This window comes from Bos indicus x Bos taurus, chromosome 18 (genome assembly GCF_003369695.1).
Source record: "Bos indicus x Bos taurus breed Angus x Brahman F1 hybrid chromosome 18, Bos_hybrid_MaternalHap_v2.0, whole genome shotgun sequence".
Classification (NCBI taxonomy): domain Eukaryota; kingdom Metazoa; phylum Chordata; class Mammalia; order Artiodactyla; family Bovidae; genus Bos; species Bos indicus x Bos taurus.
The window spans coordinates 9,871,645-9,886,092 of NC_040093.1; the positions used below are offsets into that span (position 1 = coordinate 9,871,645).

A 14,448-nucleotide genomic window follows, 5' to 3' on the forward strand; every position below is an offset into this window, starting at 1 on the left:
CAGAGAATTGACACGGCCCTGGGGGCTTTCTCCTTGGATTTTGTGCACTGACCATCAGGAGGTCCCCACCAGGTCAGGGCTGCACCCGACAATGGGGTGCCAAGGAGCCGCCCAGCAACCCACCGCTGGGAGGAAACAGGGGAGCGGGCCTGTTGTTGTTGTAAACACGGTGGCCCCACCCCGAACGGAAACACCTGTGGGTGGGGGCTCCTGGAGCGGCCTCAGGTCCCCCTCTGGGTCTCTATTCCCCGTCCTGTCTCTCCGATCTGCCTTTCCCTCTCCCCCATCGCTGTCCCCCGCTCTCTGGGTCCCAGTGCCCCTCCGCGGAGTCTCCCACCCTCCAGCACCAGGTGGGGCAGGCTCGCAGGCTGAACCTCGGGGCGTGCCCCCTTCTGACCCGTCCCTGCCCCTTCCTGCCCTCTTTGATGCGGCCCCACTTCCTCTGGCAGGAACCCCCGCCCTCACCGGGCCTGGGTAAAAAGGAGCCCCCGGGCCGGTCCAGACGCAAAGTCCCCGGAGGCGGCAGCGGCAGCGGCGGCTCCTCTCTCCTCACGGCCCTGTCTCCCAACCCTTGTACCAGTGTGTGTCTCAGACCCTGGTACAGGTACGGGGAGGCAGGGACCTGGGGGATCCCAGCAGCGCCAGGCCTCCGGGCTGGAGTTAACGGGGTAACCAGTGCCTCCCCTAAACCTGAGCATCCATCTCTGCCCTGTTGTGGCTCAGGTGAGGGTCTCTGCTGTCTCCCTCTCCTTGGCATCTGTCTGCACCTGCCACCCTCCTGCCTCACCTGCTCCATGCATGTCTCTGTACCTGCTTCTGTCTCTGACTGGTGTCCAGCAGAGGGGTGTCTCACATCTCTCATCTCCGTATCTGACACTCAAGGTCCCTCTTCCTTTCCCCATTTGCCTCTAGCAGAAAGCCTTCCCTGTTAATACCAACTGTTAAGCTCTCTCCTCCTGAGTTTTTACCCCGACACTCAAGGTAGCCCTGTCTGGCTCTGTCAGAAATCTCTTCCCCTTCATTTGCCTTGCCCTCATTTTTCCCCATCTCCAATTTCTCTCCTCACCCAAAGCCACCCCATCTGGTCTGTCCTGATTCAGTCCCACCTGAGGGACTTCCTATCCATGCAGCCACCTGTGACCTTCACTGCTAGCTGGCCTCGATATGCCCTCTAGACCATTTTCCTCACTAGGACTTTTGGGCAAAGTAGTCACCATCATCTGATGCCTGTGGCTCAGGTACTTCCTGGGATCCTAAGCAGAGAACTTGCCCCCTCAGATGAGTTTGCTCATCTGCAACAGGCATGGTGCTCACTTAGGAGGGATGGCGGGATGTGTAGGGGGAAAGTGGGTGCCTTGCTTTCCCGTCAGAAGACAATCCCAGCTTGAGGTCAAGACCTTCAACTCCCAAACAGGCAGCTTTGAACCCAAGCCCACCCAACCCACCGACGCTGACACCCAGCAAAGCCAAGAGGGCGGATATTTCTTCCTCCCCCTCCCCTCAGAGACCAGAAAAGGCTCAGAGTCTAGAGAACCCAGGAACCTCCACCCTCACTCACTTCCTCCCCAGAGACTTGCGGGGGGAGCTCAACACCAGGTAGAAAGGCCTTATGAGCACAACACCAAAAGGTAACAAAGACCAAAACATCAGAGGAGGGCAGCGTCTTGATACAGGTTGTCTTCACCCAGACGTGAGGGCAGGAGGCAGGATGTGGTCCCCATCTTTATGCCCCCAAAGGATGAAGACGAATCCCATCTTCCACATCAACCCCTCCCTCTTGTAGGGGCACAGACAGCCAGAGCCTGCCCGAGATTGGGAAAATAACTTTATTGTGTTTGGGGCAGCAGGCAGAGGTCCAGTCTCAGAACTTCTGGAACTGCTTCTTGGTGCCGGCAGCCTTGGTGACCTTGAGGACATTGAAGCGCACAGTCTTGCTCAGGGGCCGGCACTCGCCCACCGTGACGATGTCGCCGATCTGGACGTCCCTGTGGAGGGAAGCAGGGCTGGGTTAGGGGAGGCTCTGCTCTCAGCAGGCCCTGAAGGCGTCTTCCTGTCTCTAGGTGGAGCCTCTCAGCTTTGGCTCCTCCAAACCCCAACCAAGCTGCTATTTCCAGTTTCACCTGTCCCCAGGTAATTACTGAGCACAAACTACGTGTAAGACCCCGGGCTCCAGGCCATGCGGAGGATGGGCCGACCCTTCCAGGGACAGAAGGCCTCCATCTGTCATGTCCTTTGCAGGGCACTGGAGGCTCACAAAGATGGTGATGCATGACCCCTTTACTACCCACCCCCACAGCTGATGACCTCCACACGGCAGCCAGGGCGTCCTGTTAACAGCCAGGTCTGGTCCCACGTCACTCACTCCTGTGCAGCCCACCCCCTCCTCCCTGCCCGGGAGGGCAGCCAACCCTGCTCACCTGAAGCAGGGAGAAAGGTGCACGGACATGTTCTTGTGGCGCTTCTCAAAGCGGTTGTACTTTCGGATGTAGTGAAGGTAGTCTCGGCGGATGACGATGGTCCTCTGCATCTTCATTTTGGTCACCACGCCTGGGGGGACGGGGGGCAGTTCCTGGTCAGGCCCCACAGGGAAGGGAGCCATGGGCAGCCCGGGGTGTCCAGGAAGCAGGGGGCCGTTGAGTAGGGTTCCCAGGAAGCCCTGTTTCCAGCATCAGCTGTGCCAAGTGGCCTTCTCAGCACTGCCCAGGGTGGGCATCTGAAGACCATCGTGAAACAGACATCATTTGCCAAAAGTGTGCCCCCGGGGTCACCAGAAGTCTGCCAACCCCTTCCCCAACCCAGGACCCTGGAGCCTCAGTGTCCCCAGCCCTTCTTCCCTCAGACCCAGGAAGGTCCTCACTCACCAGACAGGATCCGCCCTCGAATGGAGACATTACCCGTAAAAGGGCATTTCTTGTCAATGTAGGTGCCCTCGATGGCCTGCAGGGATAAGGAGGATTAGGGAACTCTGAAAATAGTTCCTGAAAAGAACAAGGGGCGTGGCCTTTCTAAACACACAAACTACAGTTCCCAGCAGCAGCCACTGAGATGTGGATAGGTCAACTCAGTTTGGGCACATGTGCAGGGACACAGGGGTCTCCTCCTTTCTTCTGAGGGTGCCCGTACCTCCTTTGGAGTCTTGAAGCCCAGACCAATGTTCTTGTAGTATCGAGGGAGCTTTTCTTTGCCAGTTTCTCCAAGCAGGACCCTCTTTTTATTTTGAAAGATGGTCGGTTGCTTTTGGTACGCACGTTCTGTCTAAGGGGATGAGGAGGAAGCAGGTAAGACCCGAGCAGGCAACAACCTGGCCTGGAAAGCTTCACAAAATCCCAATACCACCTTGTCGGGTATTTAACTCCCTGAACGTTGGCCACCAGCGCCAAGCACCCCAGAATTATCTTCCAAGACACTAACCCAAATATATCTCTAATTCAGACTCAACTCTGAACCCAGGGTTACATCAGTATTTATGATCTAAAACACCTCCTACCACCTGGAGCATTCAATCCTTAAAGCCCCAGCGATACAAAACAAGCCTTAAACACCAAAACTGTTCAGCAAAAATTATTCAAGACACAAAAACATCCAACCAGGATGCACGCCTTAACTAACATAGGCGGCTCCAGAATTAAATACCAAACTGACGGGCTCCCTGGAGTGGCCCTTAGACGTCAGTTCTCAAAGGATTAACCCTACAGCCTAAAGCCTCCCCCCCCCCAAAAAAAAAAGTACTCTGTAAATCTTGATTTTTGAAAAGACAACTTCCAAAATCCTTGAACCTTAAATTAAACCCCAAATGCGGAGCCTCCAAAATTTAAGTGTTAGTCGTCCAGTCGTGCCCGACTCTTTGCGACCCCATGGACTGCAGCCCACTAGGCTCTTCTGTCCATGAGATTTCCCAGGCAAGAATACTGGAATGGGTTGCCATTTCCTTCTCCAGAGGATCTTCCCGACACAGGGATCGAACCCAGGATTCCTGCACTGCAGGCAGATTATTTACCGACCGAGCTACAAAGGAACATTTAGGAGGTGCTAATCGAGATTAACGCCAAGACAACTGCCCTCTGCCCGATTTAACCCCTGGGAAATTAACCCCCAAACTGGAGCGCGGAGTCCCACTCTCCAGGACTCGCCTCTGAAACCCAGACCCCGCAGAGTCGGCATCGGCACGTAGCCCATACCTGAATGTCCGCCATCTTCCCGGCTGCCTGAAAAAAGGAAGGCCGCGGCGGCGTCCGGGTTTCCTTATCGACTGCACAAGGGTTAGAGAGGAAGTGACGACAAAGGGGCGGGACAAACACGGTTTGGGGCGGTGCCTTGGCGAGACTCTGATTGGCGAACGGTCCTACCTAAGCACGCGATTCGCAGACAGAACGAAAGCTGCCATGATGGTCAAGGCAGAGGAGCGGGAAGCGGCACACTGTCTCGCGAGAGTCTTACGCCATCATTGCGCGCCGGCATGCTAGGTCACGTTGGGAAGGCGTGGCCAGCCTTAACCAGCCTATGTTATCGCGACATTTATCGGAAGGCGGCCATGTTCCTGAGATGAGTGAGACCGCGTGGGGTTTGGGACCTCGTGTCTGTTTCCGTGCAAGGTTTGAACGGGCCGTGGCGGCGGCCATCTTTTTGCGGGGCGAGAGACCAGAAAGTGTTAGGAACATGCACGCGCTGCGAAGCGCCATCTTTGTGAGGGACGGACACTACCCATGAACTTCCTGAAGTTTAATAAAAGTCGGTTTCTTTTGTGGGCCGTTTTTTCCCCAGAGAGTGGTTTCGTTGAAAATTTTAATTCAAATTAAAAAAAAGACAATTTTAATTCGAATTAAAAAAAAAACAAAAAGGCCTTCTGCTAATTGTTGAACAGCGCTGTCCAATAGTACTCCCCGCTATGATGCAAATATTTTCTATCTGCGCTGTCCAATACAGTGGTCACTGGCACTGTAAGTGGGGGGCGTGTGACTGTGAACCTCAATTTTTAATTTTAATTTTATTCGATTTAAATAGCCACATGGAGCTAGTTATCCACTGCGTTGGTCAGTGCAGGTCTAAATCAGTATCAATTTATTATTTTACCAATTTTTGGAAAGCAAAAATCTAATAGCAATTACCATGTACGCAGAATTGTGCTAACACACTAAGGATGGCTCTGTTAATTATTCCCATTTTGCTGATGCGGAAACTGAGGCATAGTTGGGAATTTGGGAATTTAACCTGAGCAGTCTGTCTCCAGCCTTACTTAATCACCTACCTTTAGAGAAATTAAAAGACGGTTGCTCCTTGGAAGAAAAGTTATGACTAACCTAGACATCTTATTAAAAAGCAGAGAATTACTTTCCCGACAAAAGTCCGTCTTGTCAAAGCTGTGGTTTTTCCAGTAGTCATGTATGGATGTGAGAGTTGGACTATAAAGCTGAGTGCCGAAGAACTGATGCTTTTGAACTGTGGTGGTGGAGGACTCTTGAGAGTCCCTAGGACTGCAAGGAGATCCAACCAGTCCATCCTAAAGGAGATTAGTCCTGAGTGTTCATTTGAAGCACTGATGTAGAAGCTGAAACTTCAGTACTTTGGCCACCTTATGTGAAGAGCTGTCCACCTTATGTGAAGAGCTGTCTCATCTGAAAAGACCCTGATGCTGGGAAAGATTGAAGGCAGGAGAAGGGGACAGAAGATGAGTCGGCATCACCGACTCCATGGACATGAGTTTGAGTAAACTCCGGAAGTTGGTGATGGACAGGGAGGCCTGGTGTGCTGCAGCCATGGGGTTGCAAAGAGTTGGACACGACTGAGCGGATGAACTTAAATGAACTTTTTAAGAAGGAACACCAGAGTCCTTTTTACCTTCACTTCGCACTTTTTCGGAGAATGTGATGGCACCCCACTCCAGTACTCTTGCCTGGAAAATCCCATGGACAGAGGAGCCCGGTAGACTGCAGTCCATGGGGTCCGCTCAGAGTCGGACAGGACTGAGCGACTTCACTTTCACTTTTCACCTTCATGCATTGGAGAAGGAAATGGCAACCCACTCCAGTGTTCTTGCCTGGAGAATCCCAGGGACAGGGGAGCCTGGTGGGCTGCCGTCTATGGGGTCGCAAAGAGTCGGAGACGACTGAAGCGACTTAGCACCAGTCGCACTTTTTGCGTACTGCGCCCCCTTCTGGCCAGTGTTGGCAACAACCCTCTGTCTTGTAACACCCTGCAGCTGCTACTAAGTCACTTCAGTCGTGTCCGACTCTGTGTGACCCCATAGACGGCAGCCCACCAGGCTCCCCTGTCCCTGGGATTCTCCAGGCAAGAACACTGGAGTGGGTTGCCATTTCCTTCTCCAATGCATGAAAGTGAAAAAGTGAAAGTGAAAGTGAAGTCGTGTCCGACTCTTAGCGACCCCATGGACTGCAGCCCACCGGGCTCCTCCGTCCATGGGATTTTCCAGGCAAGAGTGCTGACTTGGGCCTTGTTGGGAGAATTCGAACTCCAGACTTTGGCCTCTTTCCTTAATTAAGTCTTGGCCTGAATTTTCCCAGCGCTCTCGCTGAGGCTTCACATTTACCAAAGACCTCAAATTTAGGCTTTTGCTAGACTTTTCCAGTTCAATGTACAAAGTTGTACTGAGTTCATAATCAATATATATAAGACTTAAGTGTATGTTTTATTCTGCTTCGAATTGCCTTTGAATTAATCATTTTAAAAGAAATCCTGGTACATTATTATATTTTTGTGGGTGTGTTAAATGCAATTTCTTTTAAAAATAAAAGTTGGTTTCTTCAATATAAATATTTAAATATTTGAGCAAATATTATGTCACATTTAAGTAAAAAGTTAACTTCTTTAATGCAAATATTTAAAATGTATCTTCTAGGAAGTCCAAAAATAGATCCAACTCTGAGAATTTAGCATATGATGACAGGTGCAATTAAAAACTCTGCGGAATATACAAATTATTCAGTAATTTTGTGTTAGGACAAGTGGGAGACCATCTGAAGATAAAGTTGGATACCTAGTTCCTACTTTATGCCAACGTAAATTTCTGATGTGTAGGGATAAAATTTAGGTAGGCTTGAGAAATGAAGCCATGAAGAAAAGAAGCTATATATTAGATGAAAACATGAGGTTTTTTTTTTGTTTCCACTTACAAGTCTAGTAAAAATTTTTTTAAGCACTGCATTTAGAATATACAATCTATGCTCCTAACAAACTTCTACAGGGGTCACAAAATATTCTTCTGATTTTTTTCCAATTAAAAAAAAAATTGAATTATAGTTTATTTGCAATGTTGTGTTTCAGGTGTATTGATTCAATTTTGCATATATATATATATATATATACACACATTCTTTTTCGTATTTTCCATTATGGTTTATCACAGGATATTGAATATAGTTCCCTGTGCTATACAGTTGTTTATCAGTTCTATATATAATAGTTGGCATCTGCTAATCCCAAACTCCCAATCCATCCCTCCCTCACCCCCTACACGGCAACCACAGGTTTGTTCTCTACAAAATCTATTTCTGTTTCATAGATAAGTTCACTTGTGTCCTATTTTAGAGTTCACATATAAGTGAGGAATGGTTCATTTTTAATTGTCACTGTTTCAGTCCCTCTGGGATAGCATTAAGGAAGAGAGACTTTTTGTTTTAAAACCTGCTGTATCTTCCTCTGTGACCTAGTAGTTGTTTTATAATTTATTTTTTTGAAGAAAAAAGTTCTAGAGTTCTTGAATAACTTGGAAAGGATTTATATTTAGTTTAAAAAAAGGGGGGACCTGGAGTTGCTGCCTACAATATGTGCTAAACTGTGTATGAAAGTTAATGTAGAAAAAAGCCTGGAAGGAAATACATGACAGTGACCTAGTGGTTTACATCTCCAGGTGGTGAGATTAGGTATGATTTCCTGTCTGTGTCTTAAATGCTCAATACTTTGCAAATTGCTAAGAGCAGCTGGTGAGATTTTGATGATAAGGGAAGAGCAAATAAAAAATACTGCTTCACTCTGAGGGGGTGAGGGCAGTTTGGAGATGTTTAGGTCCTTAGCTTCTAGGTGTTGATCACAACTCACAGTAGGAAATCCTTTTTGTATTGTGACCAAGCACACTTATCTCTCTCACCCTCCTCTGCCTTCGTCAACTTGTCTGATTTTTAAGTCTTTTAACTCTCTCCTTTACCTTCTCTGGTGGCTCAGACGGTAAAGTGTCTGCCTGCAATGCAGGAGACTTGGGTTCGATCCCTGGGTTGGGAAGATCCCCTGGAGAAGGAAATGGCAGCCCACTCCAGTATTCTTGCCTGGAAAACCCCATGGACAGTGGAGCCTGGTAGGCTACTGTCTATGGGGTCTCAAAGAGTCAGACACAATTGAGTGACTTCACTTCACTTTACCTTCTGTAATACATTTTTTTTTTCTTTTCATTTCTATTCAATTTCATTACTATTTTAAGGCTGCTTACAAACCACCACCTTGAATTTTTTGAACTGCGGTGTGAACAGCCTTGGTGCTCAGTAACAAACTTCAGCCAACTTTACTTATCACTTGAGGGTGTATTTCCCTGTCTCTGACAGATCTCAGACATTTCCTAGCATTTCACAAGGGAAATGCACATATTAGAGTACAGAACGGCCCCCTCCTCAGTGAGCACTGAAATGCCTGTTAAAACAAGCCATTCCTCTGTAGTGTCCAAGGTTGCTGTAGCCCAGGGGTTGAAGCTGATCTGGGACTAGAGTGCTGTTGCAGGGCGCTTTGGGCAGTTTTGGAACGTCCCTTCTGTTGGCCCAGAGGTCCTGATTCCCTGTATTTCTCCCCCAGGAATGATTAAGGTTATGTCTGAAGATTTCATTTATCTTCTTTAATGGGGAATGATGAGCATCTCTTCACATGCTTATTAGCATTTGTGTATCTTCTTTGGTGAAAGCTGTTTTCAAATCTGGGCCTAAGTTTTTGTTGGTTGGCTCATTGTTACTGAGTTTTAAGTATTTTTCTATGTATTTGGCATTCAAGTCCTTCAAGAGACATGATTCACCAATACCTTCTCCCAGTCTGACATGTCATCTTCTTCAAGTGTTTTAACATTTGGCTTAATACTTGACTGTACTGGGTCTTAGTTCCCGTTCATGGGATTTTAGATCTTTAGTTGCAGCAGATGGGACCTAGTTCCTTGACCAGGGATGGAACCCACAGGCCTTTTGCATTCGTAGTCGTCTTAGCCACTGGACCACCACAGAAGTCCCAATGTTGCATGTCTTTTGAAGTGGCAAGTTTTAAGCCAAAATTAAGTGGTTTGGGCAGCCTATTGTGCTGCTCTAACATAGTGTCATAAGATTTAAACTCTGGGACTTTCAGTTGGTTCTGGAGGCAGCTCTGCTGGAGCAGGAGCCCCAGGAGTAGCAGGGACACCACCCATTTGCAAAATGATCCTGAGACTTGAGCCTGTCTTGGACATTTTGGAGACTAAGCAGAATACAATGGCACAGTGTAGAAGTTATTACCTGCTCAGTGAACCAACACACAAGTACTGCCCACCAGTCTCAAAGGGCAGCAGGAACCTAGCTTTCCTCCCAGTACAGATGGATGTACCTTGGTCAAGCCAGACCCCTCCGGGTGTCATCAGCGCCGACACCACTGACCGCACAGAACCTCCTCAGTAAGATGGGGCAGCGGGCCCACCTGGGTGTTGGGAGGTGACCAAGGGCTGGGTACCCTGACCCTTTCAGGGACTCATCCTGGCAGATCTAACAGGTCTAGTTTTAATCTTAAAAAAAAAACCCTTCTCACTTCTCTAATACCTCATCACTTATCTCTGCATTACAGTCTGGCATGGTATAGACTTAACAGCCCACATGCCCCAGTGAGGGACTGGTTTTAGGGAAGAGTGGCCAATTCCATACTTTGCAGCTGAATTAGGGAGACAATTTTATGTAAAATGGGCAACACCTGTCTCTACAGGCCATAAATACCCACAAATCCACAGGCATCTCAAATCCCTTGGCATGTAAAATCTCTACCAAGGTCAACTCTTCCATGAAAGGCAGTTTTCTGATCCACCTGTGGAAAGAGCACAGCCAGCCTTATTCTCCAAGTCCCCCGTCAGCCGAGAGCCTTGCTCCCCGGGCCTGCCTCTACAGCAGACACACACTGAAAAGACGCCACATTTCTTTAACAAAATAATTTATTGGTTTTGGATCACAAAATATAGGGAAGACACGAGGGCGAAGCCTGTGATCCCTTGGCTGGAACTTCTCTTCCAGAGATACTTTTTGGGCATTCTCTCACATCCTAACAGCTGCAGAGTATAGTATCCGACCACGTGGGAAGCATGAACAGACTCCCTTTAAGTCATGCCAATCCCTTCCAATAGTCTTCCAGCTCACGTCTGCCAATACTGCAACTGGACTGGTTGTTCCAACTGTTCATGTCTTAAAGGTCTCACGAACAAACAGGCTGCAGACCAACGATGCCTGCACAGCCCCTGGACCCGCCTACACTGACTAATGCCCCTCGGCTATACCCGTCTGCCTGTGGCACATGCACGGCAGCCCCTGGGGGCCCCCACATCCTAGGGTGGCGATGGAGGAAGGGCAGGCCAGGCCAAGCATGAAGAATAAACAGTCAATTTTATTTGGCTCAGACTAGGAATCCATGAGTCTTGAGGACCTCTGTGAATTTGCCAATTTTCTTCTCGATGTTCTTTTCGGCCTGCTTCCGTAGCCTCTGTGGGGCCAAGATGACAGACAGTGATCAGTGGCTGCTCCCTGGGACTGTCATCCCAGGGACCCAATCCCACGCCCCATTCCCACAGTGGGCCTTAGGCAGAGACTTCCAAAAGCCTAATAAAGAGGCGAGAGTTACCAGCTGCCTGGGAATGTGGGGCCCCTCCAGTACCAATCCCATGCTCACCATGAGCTGCTTCTTTTTCCGATAGTGGATCTTGGCCTTCTCCTTTCTCTTCTCCTCCAGGGTGGCCGTTACTGCCTGGTACTTCCAGCCAACCTCATGAGCCAGGCGCCCTAGGTAGGCAAACTAGAGGGGAGAGAGAAGAAACGAAGCTGTTAGAAAAGGAGGCCAGGGTGACTAGGGGAGGGGTGTTAACATTCTGTCCTAGAGCCTTCCAGCTTGTCAGGGAGCCATGCTCCCCGTTCCTCCTGGCATCAGCTGAGCCATTGGCATTTTCGGCACTGCCCGCAGTGGCATCCGCAGACCATCGTGAGAAAAAAAACCATCATCTGCCAGTCCTAGGACCCTAAGTGCACCCTCCCAGGAAGCCTCAGAACTCCAAGGGCATCACTCAGCAAATCTGGAGGCTCACCTTGCGAGTAGGCTTCAGACGCACAACCTTGAGGGCAGCAGGAACCACCATTCGCTTTTTCTGTTAGAGAAGGAGAGGGGCTTAGAGACCTGGAGCGAGGGACAGACAGGAAGAAGGCTGGCTGGGGCAGGCGTCTCAGCCGGTGCTCTTTTCACAGGGATCAAACAATGTAGGTAACTGCAGAACATCACCGACGCCAGCCATAGGGATACTGTCAGGGAGCTGGGACCTGCTCACCTTGTCATAGGGTGGTGGGATCCCATCAAACACCTTGAGGCGCTCCAGAGCAGCCTGGCCCCGCTTGGTCTTGTGGGGCAGCATGCCTGTGGACAGAGGACAGCAGGCCTGCTCAGTGGGGCCCGTGGGGGAGCCGCTGTCCCGCCCAGGCAGGCAGACAGGTGGCCTCAGATGGTAGTGCATGTGGAGTCATCTCACGGTCGAGAAACTCGAACACGAGTGGGAGAAGTCTTCATCACTGGCTACCTGCCCCCTCAGCACCTGCGGTCCCTGAGCCCAGCTCACCTCGCACTGTCCGCCAGAAGATGCGGCTGGGGGCTCGGAAGTGGTAGGGGCCACGGGAGGGGTTGGTGTTCATCCGCTTGCGGAGAAAGGCCAGGTATTTCACTGGGAAGAAGGGAGAGCGTGTAAGGCCTTAGAGTCCCCAGCCAGGCAGTAACTCCTTCCAACGCCACGACCTCACTTCTGAGGGCCTGCTAAGGAACTCAGACTTGCATGTCCCACCACTGGGGGGTCTGCTTCCCAAGTCTGTGAAGCCTGAGCTCCACACAGATCCAGCCTCTCCAGCCCACCTTCCAGGCCCTAACTCACACTTATTTCTGTAGAAATTGCCAGAAATGTTGATGCCCTCACAGCGCACGACCACAACCTTGCGGCCTAGAGGGAATGGAAAATGGAACAATCAAGGAGGGCAAAAGTCAGGAAGCCAGGTGCCCAGTTACTGCCCAGAAAGGAGACCCCAGCCCTGCCTGAAACTGGCCCCTGTGCACAAACACACCAGAAGACACCAAATCTCCTACCCCAAGTCAAAGAGCGCTAACTGGTGGAGCTTGTCTCATGCTCAAGTTCAATTTGTTACTCCAACAAAACATGTTTTGAATTCACAGCCCCTGACCCGGGAGGGGAGGATGCTGGCAGGTCTCAGAGCGGTGCATGGGGTTGATCTCACGGTCGTGAGACTCAAACGAAAGATGGTGATTTTTGCTCATCACTGACCTGCTGAGCTCATGTCTGATGGGAGCTGTGGGCAGCGGGCAGACTTACCCAGAAGCACCTGCTTGGCCACAATGGCCGCCAGGCGGCCCAGGAGATGGCCTCGGCCATCGAGCACCAGGACCTGTTGGAGACAGGTTTAAGAGCTCAGAAGGGCTCAGAGGCACCCACAACTTTGACTGCCCACCTCAACCAATTACTCCTCTCCATTAGTTAACTTACCTCCCAGAACACCTGCTAACCAGATATTAGACCCAAAACTAGAACTTAAGGCTCACTTTAGAGATGGCCAAGAAAGCAAATGACTCAGAATTTCAGTGAGCAGCTAAGATACAAAATAAACCAATCCCTCACATTTCAGCTGCTTCAAGGGCAGACATCTTTATGCCCAGATTATGTTCCATGGTCAGAGAATGAGCTACAATCTGAATCAACACTGATCACCCAGTTAGAAGAACTGGTAATCTGAATGCAACCTGTAGAACCTGGACAGAATCTGATTCTGTTCTGATCTCAAAGGTAGCTTTCTAGTGTGAGTATCAAAGGAAACAGGTTCAGAGCCAGTGAAGCTAGGCAGGGTGGTCAAAAACCCAAGCTTCCTCTGGTACTGACTAGCTCTGCATCCTTAGGGAAGCTTTAACAGCTCAAATACTAATCTAATCCTTGGCTTCTTTTCAGAAGTTCCAGCTCTTACCAAGTGCATATTATGTGAACGCAGGGACCCGTGTTCAGAGAACTCTACCACTTCCCTGGCTTCAAACTTAATTTTCCTTCCTGAACCACAGACCCCATCACATGTTCACCCCTTCCAGAGCCACTCCCTCCCTCTATCAGTAATAGGTTACACAAGGAAGGAGCCGGAAAAGAGTCAGTCGTAAGCTTCTACCTTCCTTGAGGCCTTCTAGCTGGTTAAACAATTAAGGATGTTTCAAGGATCTGGAACATTTCATTCAGTCCAGTTGCTAACACCAGCACTTTTAGACTCCATCTAACCCCAAAGCAGACCAATTTGTGCCTGCCCCACATGCAAGAGGTCTCCCAACCTACAGCAAAGGTTTCGTGCCAAATTACCCCCAGTTGCAGGGGAACCCTGATGCACACTTTCACGTGGCCGAAGCAACCGGCGCCTGGGCAGGGCGGAAATACTCTCCATTTTGGCCTACCCCCGGCTTCTCACCGTCCCCAGGTGGCGTAGCCGCCTTCAGCGTGCTTTCCCATTGGTGGAGACACACCGGTTCAATTCCGCCAAGATCTAAATAAATGAGGCCTAATTTTAAAGTAACTCTTTTTGTGTAGGAAGCAAAGATGACTGCCCCTCGAAGAAAAAATAATGCCGCATTCTTACCCAGCCCAAAGCGCAAAAACTGCTTTATATTCCCGTTTTGGATTTCTCTTACCCCGAAAGCTTTCTGCTTTGCTCAGTTATGTCCTTAAGTTCCTTATGTCCTTAAGTTCCACAGCACACTTACGAGAGAAAAGAGGTCCAACCCCGGTCCGGCCTGGACCCCACCCGGCCCCACGCCGCCCCGGCCCGCGCGGAGCCTGTACCTGCCCCTCCGCCATCTTCGGCAGCTGCCTGGGAAAGAAGGAACCTTAGACGCAGGGTTTCTTATCCCTTGAAACAGGGGCGGAAGAAGTGACGCAACACGGCCGCTTTCTGTCTTCTCATTGGCCAGAGTGTCAGCCGCGTGCGCAGAAATGCCCCACCGGGAGGCGGGTCATCTTCTGACTATCCAATCGGAATCGTTCCCATCGAGCCTAGGCGGCCATGGCTGAGCCGGGCGAGATCACGTGGGGTAGGGGGCGGTGCTTTTCAGCCTCAGTATTCTTGAGGGGCTGGTAAGCCTCGCGTGAGTTGCCCGCTGCTTGCTGATGGGCGGGGCCAAGAATGCTGGAGGACAGGCGGTTACCCCCTGAAGCGAAGTCGC

At 50.2% G+C, this 14,448-nt stretch overlaps 2 protein-coding genes and 5 non-coding genes across 8 annotated transcripts; all 7 read right to left on the reverse strand.

Annotated features, from left to right (window-relative positions):
• Positions 1–1,808: 1,808 nt before the first annotated feature.
• On the reverse strand, positions 1,809–4,441 carry RPS11 (ribosomal protein S11). The gene is made up of 5 exons (XM_027515144.1): positions 4,179–4,441; positions 3,124–3,255; positions 2,862–2,937; positions 2,418–2,547; positions 1,809–1,985 (listed from the first exon to the last, which is right to left on the reverse strand). Exons 1-5 carry the CDS (start codon positions 4,191–4,193, stop codon positions 1,862–1,864), a joined length of 477 nt encoding a protein of 158 aa, XP_027370945.1. The 5' UTR covers positions 4,194–4,441; the 3' UTR covers positions 1,809–1,861.
• Positions 2,660–2,746, reverse strand: LOC113876915. Its single transcript, XR_003506643.1, has one exon. It is a non-coding gene; the product is annotated as a small nucleolar RNA SNORD35 (small nucleolar RNA).
• Positions 4,442–10,579: 6,138 nt separating the features above from the next.
• Positions 10,580–14,156, reverse strand: RPL13A (ribosomal protein L13a). Of its 2 annotated transcripts, none has more exons than XM_027515145.1 (8): positions 14,069–14,156; positions 12,572–12,644; positions 12,119–12,184; positions 11,813–11,914; positions 11,528–11,613; positions 11,291–11,350; positions 10,882–11,004; positions 10,580–10,695 (listed from the first exon to the last, which is right to left on the reverse strand). In XM_027515145.1, the coding sequence occupies exons 1-8, from the start codon at positions 14,081–14,083 to the stop codon at positions 10,609–10,611; spliced, it is 612 nt and encodes a 203-aa protein (XP_027370946.1). In that variant the 5' UTR covers positions 14,084–14,156; the 3' UTR covers positions 10,580–10,608. The 2 variants fall into 2 exon arrangements, with proteins under 2 accessions (XP_027370946.1, XP_027370947.1); XM_027515146.1 differs by having other exon boundaries at positions 13,918–14,084.
• LOC113876856 lies at positions 11,124–11,212 on the reverse strand. Its single transcript, XR_003506595.1, has one exon. It is a non-coding gene; the product is annotated as a small nucleolar RNA SNORD35 (small nucleolar RNA).
• On the reverse strand, positions 11,419–11,489 carry LOC113876911. The gene has a single exon (XR_003506641.1). It is a non-coding gene; the product is annotated as a small nucleolar RNA SNORD34 (small nucleolar RNA).
• Positions 11,689–11,773, reverse strand: LOC113876909. Its single transcript, XR_003506639.1, has one exon. It is a non-coding gene; the product is annotated as a small nucleolar RNA Z195/SNORD33/SNORD32 family (small nucleolar RNA).
• Positions 12,443–12,526, reverse strand: LOC113876910. Its single transcript, XR_003506640.1, has one exon. It is a non-coding gene; the product is annotated as a small nucleolar RNA Z195/SNORD33/SNORD32 family (small nucleolar RNA).
• Positions 14,157–14,448: the final 292 nt, after the last annotated feature.

What these genes read in the sequence shown, in the direction of transcription:
- RPS11 (XM_027515144.1), bottom strand. An exon ending in GCTTCAAGACTCCAAAGGAG is followed by an intron (nt 2,938 to 3,123) that starts GTACGGGCACCC and finishes TTATCCCTGCAG; the next exon opens with GCCATCGAGGGCACCTACAT. An exon ending in TCGAGGGCGGATCCTGTCTG is followed by an intron (nt 2,548 to 2,861) that starts GTGAGTGAGGAC and finishes CCGTCCCCCCAG; the next exon opens with GCGTGGTGACCAAAATGAAG.
- RPL13A (XM_027515145.1), bottom strand. An exon ending in CTTCTGGCGGACAGTGCGAG is followed by an intron (nt 11,614 to 11,812) that starts GTGAGCTGGGCT and finishes CTCTGTCCACAG; the next exon opens with GCATGCTGCCCCACAAGACC. An exon ending in GGAAAAAGAAGCAGCTCATG is followed by an intron (nt 10,696 to 10,881) that starts GTGAGCATGGGA and finishes TTGGCCCCACAG; the next exon opens with AGGCTACGGAAGCAGGCCGA.